This window comes from Mauremys mutica, chromosome 17, assembly GCF_020497125.1.
Source record: "Mauremys mutica isolate MM-2020 ecotype Southern chromosome 17, ASM2049712v1, whole genome shotgun sequence".
Lineage (NCBI taxonomy): Eukaryota > Metazoa > Chordata > Testudines > Geoemydidae > Mauremys > Mauremys mutica.
In genome coordinates this window covers 23,574,925-23,591,332 of record NC_059088.1, presented here as the reverse complement: position 1 = coordinate 23,591,332, position 16,408 = coordinate 23,574,925, and the positions used below count along the sequence as shown (strand labels likewise).

The 16,408-nt window shown below is 45.8% G+C and overlaps 1 gene segment (V, D, J or C); it reads right to left on the bottom strand.

The window, feature by feature from the left end:
• Window positions 1-873: 873 nt before the first annotated feature.
• Window positions 874-15,901, bottom strand: LOC123352044. The segment is given in 5 exon segments: window positions 874-1,760; window positions 2,266-2,315; window positions 11,993-12,106; window positions 14,096-14,407; window positions 15,786-15,901. Coding segments are annotated over 5 exon segments (570 nt in total).
• Window positions 15,902-16,408: the final 507 nt, after the last annotated feature.

Below are 16,408 nucleotides of genomic sequence, written 5' to 3'. Positions count from 1 at the left end.
AAGTGGCCACTCTGCTCATTGTTTTGAACTCAAACTGCCCTGGAGACATGCGCCCCTCCCCTTTCGGAGCTCCGTTTCTGACAGCCCTTGCGTGCTGTGCTGGTCTGCTCCGGGACACAGAGCAAACCATTCATGTGGAATGCTCCTGCTGTGGAACACAGAGGCAGGCGTGTGTGAATGAGAGAGAGACAGATTGCTGTGCAGAGAGGCGAGGGCTGATGTCGGGGTTTCCCCCTCCCCCTGCCTCAGGGCTGGTTGCTTCCTGCCGCTGTCTGAACTTACAAGACAGCCTGCTGATGTAACGCTGACGGACCCCGGTCATCGCGGGTGGGATTGAACCTAGGGCCTCTAGAGCCTCAACCACATGAGCTAAAAGCCAACTGCCTGTTAGCTAAGGCTGCAGAGCAGACTCGTTTTATCTCTCTCTTTAAGTGGTCTCAGTGCCACTAGATGGGACAGAACACCACACCCAGAGGGTGTGTGGGTTACGCTGACACACGCTCTGTGCCCCAAAACACACTCTCTCCCCCCCTCCCATACACAAACACAAACACACACACACACGTGCGCACACACATTCCCAGTCACACACTCTCCCCCGTCCCTTCAGTTGAAAAACAGCTGGCAATGTAGTAGGATGCCCATGGACCAATGGGATTGGGAACCCTGCATCATGTGATGCTGTGCCTGCCCCATGAGGCATTGCAAACCCTTCCCAAAGCCCCCTGCAGCCAGGTGCACAGTGGGATAGCTACCCACAATGCACTGCTCTCTTTGCCGTTGCAAGAGCTGCTAATGTGGATGCGCTCCACTGTCACAAGGAGCACAGTGTGGACATACAACAGTGGTTTAATTCCAGCGCTTTAATAAAAGTGGTATAACTTGTTGCATAGAAACTTGTCAATGTAGACATACCGTCACACTCTGGGCATTAGAGAGGGAAAGGAAGAAACCCAGAGGCAGAGGAGAAACCCTGAGGATCCAGGTCCTGAAGGAAGGGTTTACCCACGAGGGTGGGGGTGTGGTGAGAGGCAGAGGAGGAAAACATTCAGGAAAGCCCCAGCAAGGTGGGATGTTGCAGACTTTGGCTGCTGATTTGAGGGTCTATGAGCTGGACCCAGGAGTTGCGGGTGGGCCTGGGGTTCCCTACCAGCCACGGGGGAAGTGGCACAGTCAGGGCAGTGGGTTTGGGGACTGCCTGAGACAGTTAGTTCTGTGGCACTTTGATACCCTGGGAGGGGAGGAAACACACAGTGACCTGGCCAGAGGGCGAAGGCATGAAGAGGAAAGGTGCAGAGTCCAAAGGAGCGAGTGGGGCTGGAGTGAGAGTGAGCTGATGGAAGGGGGTGTCAGAGCTGGAAGGAGCCAATCCCTTGAGCAGCCAGGAGGAGGCGCCCTAGGGGTGAGTGAGCTCTGAGATAGGGCATTATGGTGCAGGAAGTGACATGTTTGAGATGAGATGTAAATCTAATGTCCCACAAACCTGCAGGCAATTCACCAATGACGTGGCTTTTTGCAAGAATGGAGATCTCTACCCACAATAGGTGTTAAGAGAAATGACTATGGAAGTGGTTGTATTTAAAACAAACTCACATCACATCATAGCACATTACAAACATGAGGCTTTCCATAGTTCTCTCGCTTTCTCTTTCGTTCTTTCTTTTTGCATCTCTTGTTTTTAAAAAATATAAACCACTTTTGTGAGACTGCATCAGTCACCGAGGAGCATTTCTGTTGTACGTCAGAGCTGCATATTCAGTCTGAAATAGAAAAAAGAAAGAGCCAATATTAATATTAATTCTTTGTATTAGAGCAGCACTTAGACACCCCAACAGAGACCAAGGCCCCATTGTGCTGGGCTCTCCACACACATGGAAAGAGACAGTTCCTGACCCAAAGAGTTTATAGTCAAAATACGCAAGGGCACTGCCTATTGGACTTAATATTAGGGTAACAAGGTGAAAGGCCTGTGATATATGAGAGGTCAGACTAGGTGGTCTGGTGATCCTTTACAGAAATATACACTGTGCCATTTTTCCATCTCTGATCTGCAGCCACCTCTGGGGTGGAAACCAGCAGTTCTTCCATTCCAATAACCCTACATGACACTTCCACTAAGAGGGCAGAGAAGAATAAAGTCAAATGTGACTTCAGGAGGCAATGTGTAGCTACTAGGGTTGGACATTAGCCAGGACACTGGTTCTAGCCCCTGTTGTTAGAACACTGTATCTTTCTGATGTGCCATAGGCTGAGAAAGCAGTTTACCTGTGGGATCTGCCTCATAGGTATTTCCTTCTGTCTTTGCACAGCTCTCCCTGGTGGATGAAACAAAGGGACAGTTATAGGGATGTATGATGAGTGGCTGCTTCACTGCAGACAGAATTATGACTGAGTTACCTCTGCCGGGGCACTTTCTCCAGAGCAAGATCAACAGCTGGATCAGGAGAAGGCTGAAAATACAGGGCAGCCCAGCGTAGAACACAATCCCACAGTCTCCAGCGTCTCTTCTCTCTGCAGAGTATAGAAAACTCCCATCAAAACAGAAGGGCCCCTGATCTGTACCTCCCATATACGATCATGGGCAAAGGGAGGCCCTTTCCCCGAAGCTCCACACTCATTACGCTGTGCTCTGTAGCATGCCTCCCTCCTGTATGTGGAGGCCGTGGGATGTGCAAAGGACAGGGGACATGGGGCCTTGCAAAATGATCTGCCAGGGGTATTCTGTCTCTCTTCTCTCCTCTCCACCTCTGATAATTCCTCTAATGTGTGCACCCTAGAGTTGTGTGGTGAGATTCCAGGTGGTTCCTTGTTACCCCAGCACAAGTTTGTGGCAAATGCCGAGGCAGTTAGGAAATTAAATGGCCATTCGGCAGGCTGGACACACCCATCTTTGCCAGCTGGAATTTGTTTGGTTGGTGAAGGGCTCGACTGCACTTAAAAGCTTTGCCACTGTAACATTTCTGGCATAACTGCTCCTGGCTCAGAACAGAAATAAGCTGTGCTGGTGTAAGGCACCTTTATGCCGGTATAACTGTGTCCACACTAAGACATAGCCGTGCCAACAAAAATTTCAGAGATGGAGATGACCCTGTTACACTGGGTGCCCTCTAGCTCCCCCCTGGCCACTGCAGGATTGTTCCCTGTGTTATATTCACTAGTGCTTTATCCAGTCCTGTTTACAGGGGCTTCCCGCCCTCCCCCTGGGCATCTGTTCCATTACTTGTTAGATCTCGCTGTCAGGAAGCCATTCCTGACATTCAAGTGACCCTTGTGTGTCCTTGCTGTGCTCACATGGAGGGAAAGGCTCAGGCGGCTTGACCAGAAACCCATTTCTCAGCACCGAGCATACAAAAATGAAGGTTTTCAGAAGGGCTGGGGGTGGGAAAAGTGGGTAACAAGGGAAGCAGCTGTAACTGCCCCACAGCTCAAGCACCCTCTCAGTGGTTTCCTAAACCTCTCCTCACTCCCATTAGTTATCGTTCCCCTGAGCCATCCCGACTGATTCTGTCTATTCCTCCAGCCTGCAGTAGATGTTGCTGACTCTTGGTGCCCAGATACCACAGTGAGGGGTGTAGGATAAATACCCAGGTAGGCAGGTTAGATTGGATGATTCAATACTGGACCTGTTTCCTTGGAGACTGTAACATTGATGCTTCTCCCTGTGCTGTTCTCCTTGGCTGTACAAGTGCAGATCATCTTCTGGTTCCACATCTGAGACGGGATTGTCGTTAGGCTCCAAACACTAAAGACCCCGTTCCTGTCTATGGCTCCAGCATCCATCAGACCCTCAGACGCCTCCTCCCCAGTGCCCCAGAGAACAGCACTCCAGGGAGGAGTGAAATCAGAGAGCAGGCAGAGCAGAGGAATGACGCGGGGAAGCTCAGCATCCTCCGGGGTGGAGGGAACCAGAATGGAAAGACTCGGCTCGGAGGCATCTAAAAGAGAGTTGAGTCATCTTAAATAGAGACTGGGAAGACCTGTCACAGTAGCTCAGCTAGTCCCTACCCAGCTCCTGCCCCTGCCCCAGCCAGTGCAGGAAGTTTTCAATGTCTAATGCTTTGTCTTTTCCAATTGTAAATATCTTACATTCCCGGACATCCACCTTGGGAGAATCCTCTGATCTGTCGCTGCTCAGAAGTTTGTCCTGATATAACCATTCTGAATTATTTGCTCACTGCCGACAGCGTGTTTGGTTTGGTACAAATCCCATAGGACAAGGTGGTCAGTCTGGTGGTGAGGACACCAGATTGGGAGCCAGGAGGCCTGAGATCTATTCCTGGCTTTGTCTGTGACTTCCTGTGTGACCTTGGCGATTAGTTCACTTCCCTTCTCTGTACCTCAGTTTTCCCAACTGAAAAATTAGGGAAATGATACTTAGTCAGCTTTCCAAGGTGCTTTGAGATCTAGTTATGAAAAGCCTGATAGAGGAAGCATTCTTAATTAGACATAACAGTCAGGCTAAATTTTCCTATTATATTCATCCCATTAGTCTGAGGAACAGCCTTTAGTACCACCCTAAGTAATTCCTTGCCTTCCTTTTTATGTGCACTCTTTGGAATATTGGCACAGAGCGTGATCAAACATATATAGATATCACTAGATGTACATTGAATTATGTGCAATTCGTACTGTGCTGCTTGAGACACTGAATGTTCCCCTGTATGAACACATGAATGGAATCATTTCATGAAGGTTGGCGAATGCCTGGAAAAGAACTTGAGTAATATTAAAGTCGTATAAGGCTAGCAGGGCAGGTGGAACATACCCCGTGTCATAGGCTCAGGCAGTTTCAGTAGGAATCATCACAAGTATGAATATCAAATCTGAATACTAATGTAACATCCCACTCCAGAAAGCAGGGAAGTACTAATGCCTAGCACAGACACGGTGCTTTTCCTGCATAAATCTCAAAGTGCTTTCACATTGGAGAGTCATTATCCCCATTTATAGAGATGAGAAATATGAGATGCATAGAAATTAAAGGCCAGATTTTCCAAATTATTGCAGATTTTCAAAAACTGATTTTTGGTTGGAGCATTAAAAAAATGTGGCCGTTTATTTATGCACCTAAATGGGAGCTATTGGCTCCTGGGGTCTTTGAAAATTTCACACTAAGTTCCTAGTGATTCAGGAACAGAACCCAGGTCCCCTAATTCCCTACCCCATGTCCTGGGTTACTGTCTGAACTGTGCTGCCTTTTCCCACAAATAACCAAGGCTTAAGGCTGAAATGGTGATCAGTTACAACCTTGCAAAAAAAGAGGATGAGTTTTTCACAGCACCTGCTAGCATTGCGATTTCATTATTTTGACCCACTGCAAACTCACCTGTGACAATTAGTCTGGTCCCAGTTCCGAAGTTGGGCTGTACATACACAGAGGCAGAGAGACCACAGTAATAAATCCCCGAGTCATTTCTTTGTACATTACTGATATTAAGAGAGAAATTATTTGCCGTAAGGTCCACTTTACTCGAGTATTTTCCATTTGAAGTTGCATACCGAGAACTCTGGTAAATCCACTGTAAACTTCCACTCTGCTGTTCTTTGTACCACACAATGCTCCATTCTTTTTTTGAAGGGCTACAGTCCAGCCGTGCAGTCTGTCCAGGGGTCCTCCACACCTGTGCTGGGCTTTGCAGGATTTGTAGCGCTTCTTCTGAGGCAGCCACTATACAGGGCAAGAAAGGAGTGTGTTAATACAGTGAGCACTGGAAAGGGTTCAGCTTTTCCAATATACTATACAGAGCAGGCGATCGAAGAATAACAAAATGTACTTTGTTAAAGATTTGTTTTAATTTTTCTATTTTTCTAGCCAATTTTTTTGTTAAGATTCATGTAGCATGTGCGGGAATTAATGTAATGTAAGAACAACATCAGAGTTTAGAACCAAGAGGTACAGATTTCTAGTTCCCTGTCCTAATCACCAGGCTACGCATTGCCACTCAAGTGTACTCAAATCTCAATGGTAACAAACTTTTTACTAAATTGTACATGGGAAAGTCTTTTATTAACTTAGCAACTTGTATGTCAAATTCTTTTTGATCTGCAGAAAAATACATCAGCCCTTATGTAATGCATCAGCATGAAGGAAAAGTAGATTTTACAGGATATTAATCAGAAACTATTTTCAAGGTGTTTGTCTCTGGCATTCAGGTTGTTTTAATATAAAATATTTCATCACCTCTCTTAAGATTTCAGTTGATGGACAAAAAGAGGTGAATTTCTCTCTCACCAGGTTGATATTAGCACCTTTTGGAATTGCAGAAGGTCCTTGTGCAGAAAGTTAATTGTTTTTAGCATGATGGAAAATAAGAGCGAAATAAATCAGGCTAAAATACTTACTGTGAAGACAGACTAGAATCACCCCAACTATCTGGTGGGACATCTTGTGCCTTTCTTCAGTAATGAATAGATGATGCAGTGTGAGAGAGAGATGCCTGTCAGCTAATGGATCTCTTGATGAAAGACTTTATCACGTGGGGAGGAAAATGTTCTGTTTCCTCTTAAAGATCTGTGGGGCAACATGCATGACAAAAGAAGAGATATCGATAACCCTATTCAAAATCTTACTCTTAATGCCAGCAGAGCAAAGCTGAGGGGAAAAAAATTCCTTTGCTTCTAAAAGGCTCAGACTGGGTAACAGCATGGTGTGTGTCTCAGATGGAATATGTGTGTTATGATTGGATGCCCATAAGAAGACATTCTTCTGACTGCAATTCAGGTGGAACATTTTCTACACTTCAGAGATTTATAAGGTCAGATGGTATTAGCATCAAAAAAATGACAATAAACTCTCTCATTGTGGTTTATGAAAACTGTTAAAATTGTGATTTATCACTTTAATATTCAGGGTTTTTTCCTGGTCCTGCTTGCTGTCCGTAGGGAAGCGTTCAATCTGGGCCTAGCAGCAGTCAGTCTGGAAAGAGCCAGCCTAGAACAAGGTGGGGTGAGTTGTGTGTCGCTCTATTAAGGAGCAGCCTGCTTTGTCTCTCTCTGGTTTTTGTTACTTTTTGTAAGTTTGCAACCTTCCAGCAAGAGTATTTGATGATGTTTTTTTGCTTAACTTCTCTATTTGTATGTTGTGAATGTAACAGTCACCAAGAGGTATATCACATGATTTAAGCAAAGGATGGAGGTTCATTGGGCATCATGGAAGTCGTGAAATTAGCAAATATACAACTTAGCGTTTATAAAAATTTGTGGCAAAACCTACTTTTACAATACGTATTTCAGATATGTGCTTAATGCAGTATAATGTACAAAATGTTTATAGAGAGAACAAAGTGAAATGCCCTCTAAGATTCCCAATCCATCCCTTCTAAACAGTTGTCACTCACACAGTCTGGAATAGGGTCATCTCTGAGGATCCTCTTTACTTGAACATCAAGGCTGAGATTTGCAAAGTCTCATCGATTGTCCTTTCACACCCTTAGCCCGGAGGCTGTTCTAATCTGCATCAGCTGGTTATGACTCCCAAGGATCAGTTTGCCAGCTGGGGATACTCCAAGTGCAGCATGTTTCAGACACATCACATGACAAGGGCTGTTGGCTCCAAGGGCTGGATCTGCTGCCTTTACACCCCCTGGCATGTGCAGCCAGTCCCTGCTCCCGTTGTGTCAAGAGGGCAGCAAAAGGGACCAGGGTGGAGGCCTGGGTCTAACCCTTCTCTCATTGATACCTAGCTCCAGGGAAAGTTTAATGTGGTGCAAACACCTCAAATGACCTAATTAGTTCACTGGGAATTAAGCACATGCATAGAATCATAGAGAGGAATAGGGTGACCAGAGAGCAAATGTGAAAAATCGTGACAGAGGGTGAGGGGTAATAGGAGCCTATATAAGAAAAAGACCCAAAAATCGGGACTGTCTCTATAAAATCGGGACATCTGGTCACCCTAGAGAGGAAGGATGGTGCCATTGTTAAGGTGCGAGCTAGGCACTCGGGGGTCCTCCATTCAAATCCCTGCTCTGCCACAGGCTCCGTGTGTGACCTGGGGCTGGTCACTTACATCCCAATGACTTTCAAGCCTTAGTCCCTGTTGAAAGTGGGACTTTGCCTCCCAAATCACTTAGGGGCTTTTGAACATGTTTCCCCAGGTCTCTCTGGGCCTCCACTCCCCAGCTGTAAAATGGGGATAATTCCTCCCGACTCTGCAGCAGGGTGCTGAGGATAAATAAGTACAGAGCTGGGTGAACAGAGCTTTAGGTTGGATCGCAATGCCCTGAGCTGGGCCCAGCCTCCCGGCACAGGAGGTGCCACTGCAGGATGGTCTCGATCTCCAACCCCACCACCCCCGCACACCCTGCTCCCTCCCTTTTTTATGGTGCTTGTCCTGTACCTCTGCCTAAAGTGTATTAACAATTGCCATGATCAAATTATGGTCCTGGCTATAACAGAAATCTAGCACAAGTACCTAAATTACTTAGACTTAGGAGTCTAAGTCTCTCTTTCAAAAGTGATAGAGGCACTTGGTAGTCTAGGGCTGTGTCTATCCTGCACTTTCATCAGCAAAACTCTTGTCTGCCAGAGTGTGAAAAAAACACACCCCGACCGACAAAAGTTTTACTGACAAAAACCCCGGTGTGGACAGTTTGTCAGCAGGAGACACTCTCCCGCCCACACAGCTACACCGCCTCGTTTGAGGTGGTTATATTTTGTCGGCAGGAGAGTAGGCTGTCAGGTGTGCAGTATGGACATAAATTTGTTAGTCTCTAAGGTGCCACAAGTACTCCTGTCTTTTTTTAGTATGGACACTGACTTTCAATGGTATCTAGGCTCATAAGTACCAGATTTCAAGGTATTTAGGTGCTTAAAGGTACAGCTAGGCGCCGAGGGAGATTCTGAAAATCAAAGGGAGTTAGGCACCTAAGTCACTTGGACATATATGAAAATTTCCCCTAAGACTATTTCCCCCAATCACACTTAACTGATACAGAGTCTTTTTACACTTGATCTTCTCCTGTACAAGTCTATTAAAAGTTAAGACAAAGAAAAAGTTACTGTGATCGTTTTAATTGATTTCATTTCTACATTATGTTTTATGAAAACAAATTGAAACCGATCTTAAAAAACCACAGGCTACAGGACAAACAGCCGTGTTTGCTGCAAAGGGCCAATCGTTTTAAAATAGATCAGAACTGGCTGCTCGGAAAGCTGCACTTGCTGCTGTGGTCAGTTTCAGCCCACTTCTTTTGCCACTTGTCTTTTGTTTGTTCAGCTCGCACAGCACTTGGGCTGTTTGCTTTTTCAGGTCTCTCTCCCTGCGTTTGGTTACCAAGGACGTGTCGTTTGCTCCCCCCAATTCATCTGCAGCCAGGGGATGGTGAGAGCCGATCATGGGGTGTGTGTGGGGGGTGTTATATTTTTTTCTCCTTCACCACTTGGGGTGGCAAAAAAGCCAGAGCCGGCCCTGGCCCTACCTGCCTTGGTCTCAAATCTCCTTAGATTGTCACCTCCACATAGGGCCATGGCTTGGATGAGAAGCTCCCTCTCGTACAGGATGCAGTGTCACCTGCTCAGTTTGTGAAGCTACGTCCTGTCACCCCGAATCAGCACCAAACGCCCACCCTGGTGATAGGGGGCATGATGGGGTGTTCACCCCTTCTAAGCTAGTCGGGGGAATGAGGTTGAGAAGAGGATAGGCCACAGCTGAGGGGAATTAGGTGGCCCAAGTAACCTGTGAAGGGTGATGGAGCCCCGCTGAGCAGGAGCACGTGGAGCTGGTAGAAAGCCAGGAACCCGGCAGCGGAGAAGCAGTGGAGTGAGGAAGGCTGTAGTCACTCTCTGGGCATTAGAGGGGGAAAGGAGGAAACCCAGTGGCAGAGAAGCCCTGGGCAGCCAAACCCTGAAGCAAGGGTTCACCAAGGAGGGTGGTGCAGCAACGGAGACAAAGCTGGAAAAGGCGAAGGGAAGCCCCAACAAAGTTGGAGGTTGCAGGCTTTGCCGGTTGATTTGAGGGTCCCTGAGCTGGAAGCAGGAGCAGAGGACTGTCCCAGGTTCCCCTACCAGCCACGGGGGAAGTGGCACAGCCAGGGCAGCGGCCTTGGAGACAGCCTGAGACAACTTGTCCTGTGGGACTTTGATACCCTGGCAGGGGGAAAACACCCAGTGACCCGGCCAGAGGGCCAAGGCCTGACGAGGGAGCCCCAAGCCAGGAAGAGGAAAGGGGCAGAGTCCCAGAGAGCGAGTGGGGCTGCGGCAAGAACGAGATGATGGAAGGGGGCATCGGAGCTGGAAGGAGCTAATCCCACGAGCAGCCAGGAGGAGGCGCCCTAGGGGTGAGTGAACCCTGTGACAAGGCGCTACGGTGGGGGAAGTGACGTGTTTGAGATGAGATGTAAACCCAGTGCCCCACGAACCTGCAGGCAAATCACTAATGATCCCATGTGGCTTTTTTGCAAGAATGGAGGTGTCAGCCCAGAATATGGGTTCACAGAAGTGAGCATGGAAGTGGTTGTATTTCAAACAAACTCACATCACATCATAGCACATTACAAACATGAGACTTTCTGTATTTCTCTTTCATTCTTTTCTCTTGTTTTACAAAATATAAACCACTTTTGTGAGACTGCATCAGTCACCGAGGAGCGTTTCTGTTGTTGTACGGCAGAGTCGCATATTCAGTCTGAAACAGAACAAGGAAAGAGCCAATAGAATTATTAATTCTTTGTATTAGAGCAGCACTTAGAAGCCCGAACGGAGACAAAGGCCCCATTGTGCTGGGCTCTTCACACACATCCCTACCCCAAAGGGTTATTGTCAAGATACACACGGTCACAAAGTGCGGGAGGGGAAACAGAAGCACCCTGAGTTAAAGTGACTTGGCCAAAGTTGCCCAGCAGGTCAATGGCTGGACCAGTAAAACAAAAATCCTGACTCCCAGTCCAGTGGCCTCTGCTAGCCCACACTGCCTCCCGTACAGTAATATGCTTAATGAGAATCTACCATCTCATGCATTTAATTAACTGTCCTTCCAGAACGCCATAGCCAGACAAGGTGGGTGAGGTAACATCTTGTATTGGACCAACTTCTGTTTGCTAAGAGAGAGAAGCTTTCTGTGTTAGCTGAAAAGATTATCCGTCTCTCTCACCAACGCTGGTTGGTTCAATAAAAGATATTGCCTCACCCACCTTCTCTCTCATATCCTGGGACCAACTTGGCTCCAACAACACTACGTAACCAGACAAGGTGTTTTACAGACTAGAATCATGTCAGCAACCCTGGGCCACATTCTCATCTCTGTCACCTCAGTGCATATGGTGGCACCGGGGTTGTTTTGGCGTCCTAAGGATTTGATCCCCTCTCATTACGTCACAATTTCTATTCCAAACCCTTCTAACTTCCTCTAAGAAATTCTTCCCCAGCCTAGATTGTTTCATGCCCAGCTTATCCCAACGAATAATTTTATTTGGAAAGTTCCAAGGGAATCAGCTGATTGGCTTTTGTGCTGTAAGAATGTGAAGAACATATTTCAGTGGTGCAGATTTCTCCTCTGTCCTCGGTTGTTGCCTTTTGTCCTGGGTGCTGGGTTTAGTGTGTAGTGGCTGGATGGTGTTGGTGGCTTGTAATACACATGGGGTCACACTAGATGATCTGATGGTCCTTTACAGAAATATACACCTCACTATTTCACCATCCCTGACTTGCAGCCACCTCTGGGGTGGAACCCAGCAGTTGTTCCTTACCAATAAACCTACACAAAACTTCCACTAGCAGGGCGGAGAAGAATGAAGTCAAATGTGACTTCAGGAGGCAATGTGTAGATACTAGAATTGGGCATTGGCCAGGACACTGGTTCTAGCCCCGTGTTGTTAGTATACTGTATCTTTCTGATGTGCCAAAGGCGGAAAAAGCAGTTTACCTGTGGGATCTGCCTCATTGGTATTTCCTTCTGTCTTTGCACCACTCTCCCTGGTGGATGAAACAAAGGGACAGTTATAGGGATGTGTGATGAGTGGCTGCTTCATAGCAGACAGAGTTATGACTGAGTTACCTCTGACGGGGCACTTTCTCCAGAGCAAGATCAACAGCTGGATCAGGAGAAGGCTGAAAATACAGGGCAGCCCAGCGTAGAACACAATCCCACAGTCTCCAGCGTCTCTTCTCTCTGCAGAGTATAGAGAACTCCCATCAAAACAGAAGGGCCCCTGATCTGTACCTCCCAGATAAGATCATGGGCAAAGGGAGGTCCTTTCCCCAAAGTACCACACCCATTACCCTGTGGTCTGTAGCATGCTGCCCTCCTGTATGCAGAGGCCGTGGGATGCGCAAAGGACGGGGGAAAAAGGCTGTGCAAAATGATTTGCCAGGGGTATTCTCTGTCTCTTCTCTTCCTTCCACCCCCTGATAATTCCTCTACTGGGTGGCTCTTTGAGCTTTCTGGTCAGATTCTAGGTGGTTCCTTGTTACCCCAGCACAAGTTTGTGGCAAATGCTGAGGCAGTTAGGAAATTAAATGGCCATTCGGCAGGCTAGACTCACCCATCTTTGCCTGCTGGAATTTGGTTGGTTGGTGAAGGGCTCGACTGCACTGGGTGCCCTCTAGCTCCCCCCGGCCACTGCAGGATTGTTCCCTATGTTATATTCACTAGTGCTTTTCCCAGTCTTGTTTACAGGGGCTTCCAGCCCTCCCCCTGGGCATCTGTTCTATTAGTTGTTAGATCTCGCTGTCAGGAAGTCATTCCTGACATTCATCCAGCTGTTCCCTTTGTTGATTTCCGTCCTGATGCTCCTAATTATTCCCCTTTAGCTCACCCCATGTGACCTTTCTGTATCCTTGCTGTGATCACATGGAGCGGAAGGTTCAGGGGGTTTGACCAGAAACAAGGGCTGTTGATTAACCACAATTTACTCAAGCAATTAACTCAAAACAATCACGATTAAAAAAATTAATCACGATTAATCGCAGTTTTAATTGCACTGTTAATCAATAGAATACCAATTGAAATGTATTACATATTTTAAATATTTTTCTATATTTTCAAATATATTGATTTAAATTACAACACAATACAAAGTGTAGTGCTCACTTTATATTATTTTTATTACAAATATTTGCACTGTAAAAATGATAAAAGAAACAATATTTTTCAATTCATCTCATACATGTACTTTAGTGCAATCTCTTTATTGTGAAAGTGCAACTTACAAAAGGATTTTTTGTTACATAACTGCACTCAAAAACCAAACAACTTTAGAGCCTACAAGTCCACTCAGTCCTACTTCTTGTTCAGCCAATTGCTAAGACAAACAAGTTTGTTTACATTTACAGGAAATAATGTGGCCCGTTTTTTGTTTACAGTGTCACCTGAAAGTGAGAACAGGCGTTCACATGGCACTGCTGTAGCTGGCGTTGCAAGATATTTATGTCCCAGATGCACTAAAGATTCATATGTCCCTTCATGCTTCAACCACCATTCCTGAGGAGATGCGTCCATGCTGATGACGGGTTTTGCTTGATAACGGCCACATTATCTCCTGTAATGTAAACAAACTTGTTTGTCTGGACGATTGATTGAATAAGAAATAGGACTGAGTGGGCTTGTAGGTTCTAAAGTTTTACATTGTTTGATTTTTGAATACCGTTATTTTTTTGTACATAATTCTACATTTGTAAGTTCATGATAAAGAGATTTCACTATAGTACTTGTATTTGGGGAATTGAAATATACTATTTCTTTTGTTTTTTACAGTACAAATATTTGTAATCAAAAATAAATATTAAGTGAGCACTGTACACTTTGCATTCTGTGCTGTAATTGAAATCAATATATTTGAAAATGTAGAAAACATCCCCAAATATTTAAATAAATGGTGTTCTATTATTGTTTAGCAACACGATTAATCACGATTAATTTTTTTAATTGTGCAATTAATTGCGATGGGCGATGGGGGAAGTGACTGTAACTGCCTCACACCTCACGCACCCTCCCAATGGTTTCCTAAACCTCTCCTCACTCCCATTAGTTATTCCCCTGAGCCATCCCATCTGATTCTGTCTATACCTCCAGCCTGGAGTAGATGTCACTGACCCACGGGGAGGGATGTAGCATAAATGCCCAGGTAGGCAGATTAGATTGGATGATACGATACTGGACCTGTTTCCCTGGAGACTGTAACATTGATGCTTCTCCCCGTGCTGCTCTCCTTGGCTGTGCAATTGTAGATTGTCTCCTGGTTCCATGTCTCAGACGGGATTGTCGTTAGGCTCCAAACACTAAAGACCCCGTTCCCGTCTATGGCTCCAGCATCCATCAGACCCTCAGACGCCTCCTCCCCAGTGCCCCAGAGAACAGCACTCCAGGGAGGAGTGAAATCAGAGAGCAGGCAGAGCAGAGGAATGATGCGGGGAAGCTCAGCATCCTCCAGGACAGAGGGTACCAGGATGGAAAGACTCGGCTCGGAGGCATCTAAAAGAGAGTTGAGTCACCGAAAATAGAGATTGGAAAGACCTGTTAGCGGTAGCTCAGCTAGTCCCTACCCAGCTCCTGCCCCTGCCCCGGCCAGTGCAGGACATTTTAAATGTCTAATGCTTGGTGTGTTTTACACTCTGGGGCATCCACCTTGGGAGACTCCACTGATCCGTCACTGCTCAGAAGTTTGTCCTGATATAATCTTTGTAGATTATTTACTGAGTGCTGACAGCATGTTCGGTTCAGTATGAAATTCAAAGGAAGAGCTGGTCAGTCTGGTGGTAAGGACACCAGACTGGTAGTCAGGAGGCCTAAGATCCATTCCCAGCTCCATCTCTGACTTGCTATGTGACCTTGGAGATGAGTTCACTTCCCAACTCAATGCCTCAGTTTCCCCAACTGTAAACTTAGCTAAATGATACTTAGGCACCTTTGCAAGGTGTTTTGAGATCTAGCTGTGAAAATCCTGATAAAAGAACCATTCTTACTTAGACATAACAGTCAGGCTAAACTTTCCTACTATGTTCATCCTATTAGTGTGAGTTACAGCCGCTATTAGTGCCTGTAATAATTCCTTGCCTTCCTTTTTATCTGCACTCTTTGGTCTATTTGCACATAGTGTGGATCAAAAATGTATAGATATTATTAGTTGTAATTAAATTATTCTGTGCAATTCATGCTGGGCTGTTAGAGACAATGAATATTCCCCTGTATGAACAGGTGGGTGCAATCATTTAATAAAGCTTGGTGAATGCCTGGAAAAGAACTTGAGTAATATTAAAGTCGTATAAGGCTAGCCGGGCAGCTGAAACATACCCCATGTCCTAGGCTCAGGCAGTTTCAGCAGGAATCATCACAAGTATGAATATCAAATCTGAATACTAATGTAACATCCCACTCCAGAAAGCAGGGAAGTGCACACAGCACTGATATGGTGCTTTTTATCCATAGATCTCAAAGTGCTTTTACACAGGAGAGTCATTACCCCATTATACTGTTGAGGAATCTGAGATGCAGAGAAATTAAAGGTCAGATTTTTGAAAATGTCCATGATTTTCAAAAGCTAGGTTTTGATTGGCGCATTTTAAAAATCTGGTCATTACTTTGGTCACCTAAGCAGGAGCTATTGGGTGCTGACTTCTTTTGAAAATCTTGCCTCGGTGCTCAGTGATTAAGGGATAGAACCCAGGTCTCCTGATTTCCAACCCAGTGCCCTGGCTTACTGCCTGGACTGTATTGCCTCTTTGCACAAATACCAATAGCTTAGAGCTGAAACAGGGGGGATCGGTCACAATCTTGCCAAAAAAGAGGGTGATTTTTTTCACAGCATCTCCTAGCATTGGGATATCATTGTTCTGAGCCATTGGAAACTCACCTGTGACAATTACTCTGGTCCCATTCCCGAAGTTGGGCTGTAGATACATAAAGGAAAAGAGGCCACAGTAATAAACCCCCGAGTCCTCTCTTTGTACATTACTGATAATTAGAGAAAACGAGTTTGTCGCAATGTTCGCTGCACTTGAGTATTTTCCATCTGGCGATGCAAACTCAGAACTCCGGTAAATCCACCGTAAACTTCCACTCTGTTCCTTGTACCACATTGCGCTCACTTCGTCTTCTAATGTTTTACAGTGCAGCTGTGCAGTGTCCCCAGATTTCAGCCACACCTGTGCTGGGCTTTGCAGGATTTGTATCTCTTTTCCTGAAGCAGTCACTGTACCAGGGAAGAAAGAAGTGTGTTAATACAGTGAGCACTGGAAACGGTTGAGCTTTTGCAATACACTATACAGAGCAGAGAATCCAAGAATAAACAAGATGCAGCTTTTTGTTAAAAATTCATTTTAATTTTTCTCTATTTCTAGACATTTGTTTTGTTAGGATTCAGGTAGCCTGTGTGGAAATTAATGTAACGTAACAACAAAAATCAACCTCAGAGTTCAGACTTACAAACCCCAGACTACAAATGCCCACTCATGCTTACCCAAATCAATGATAAAA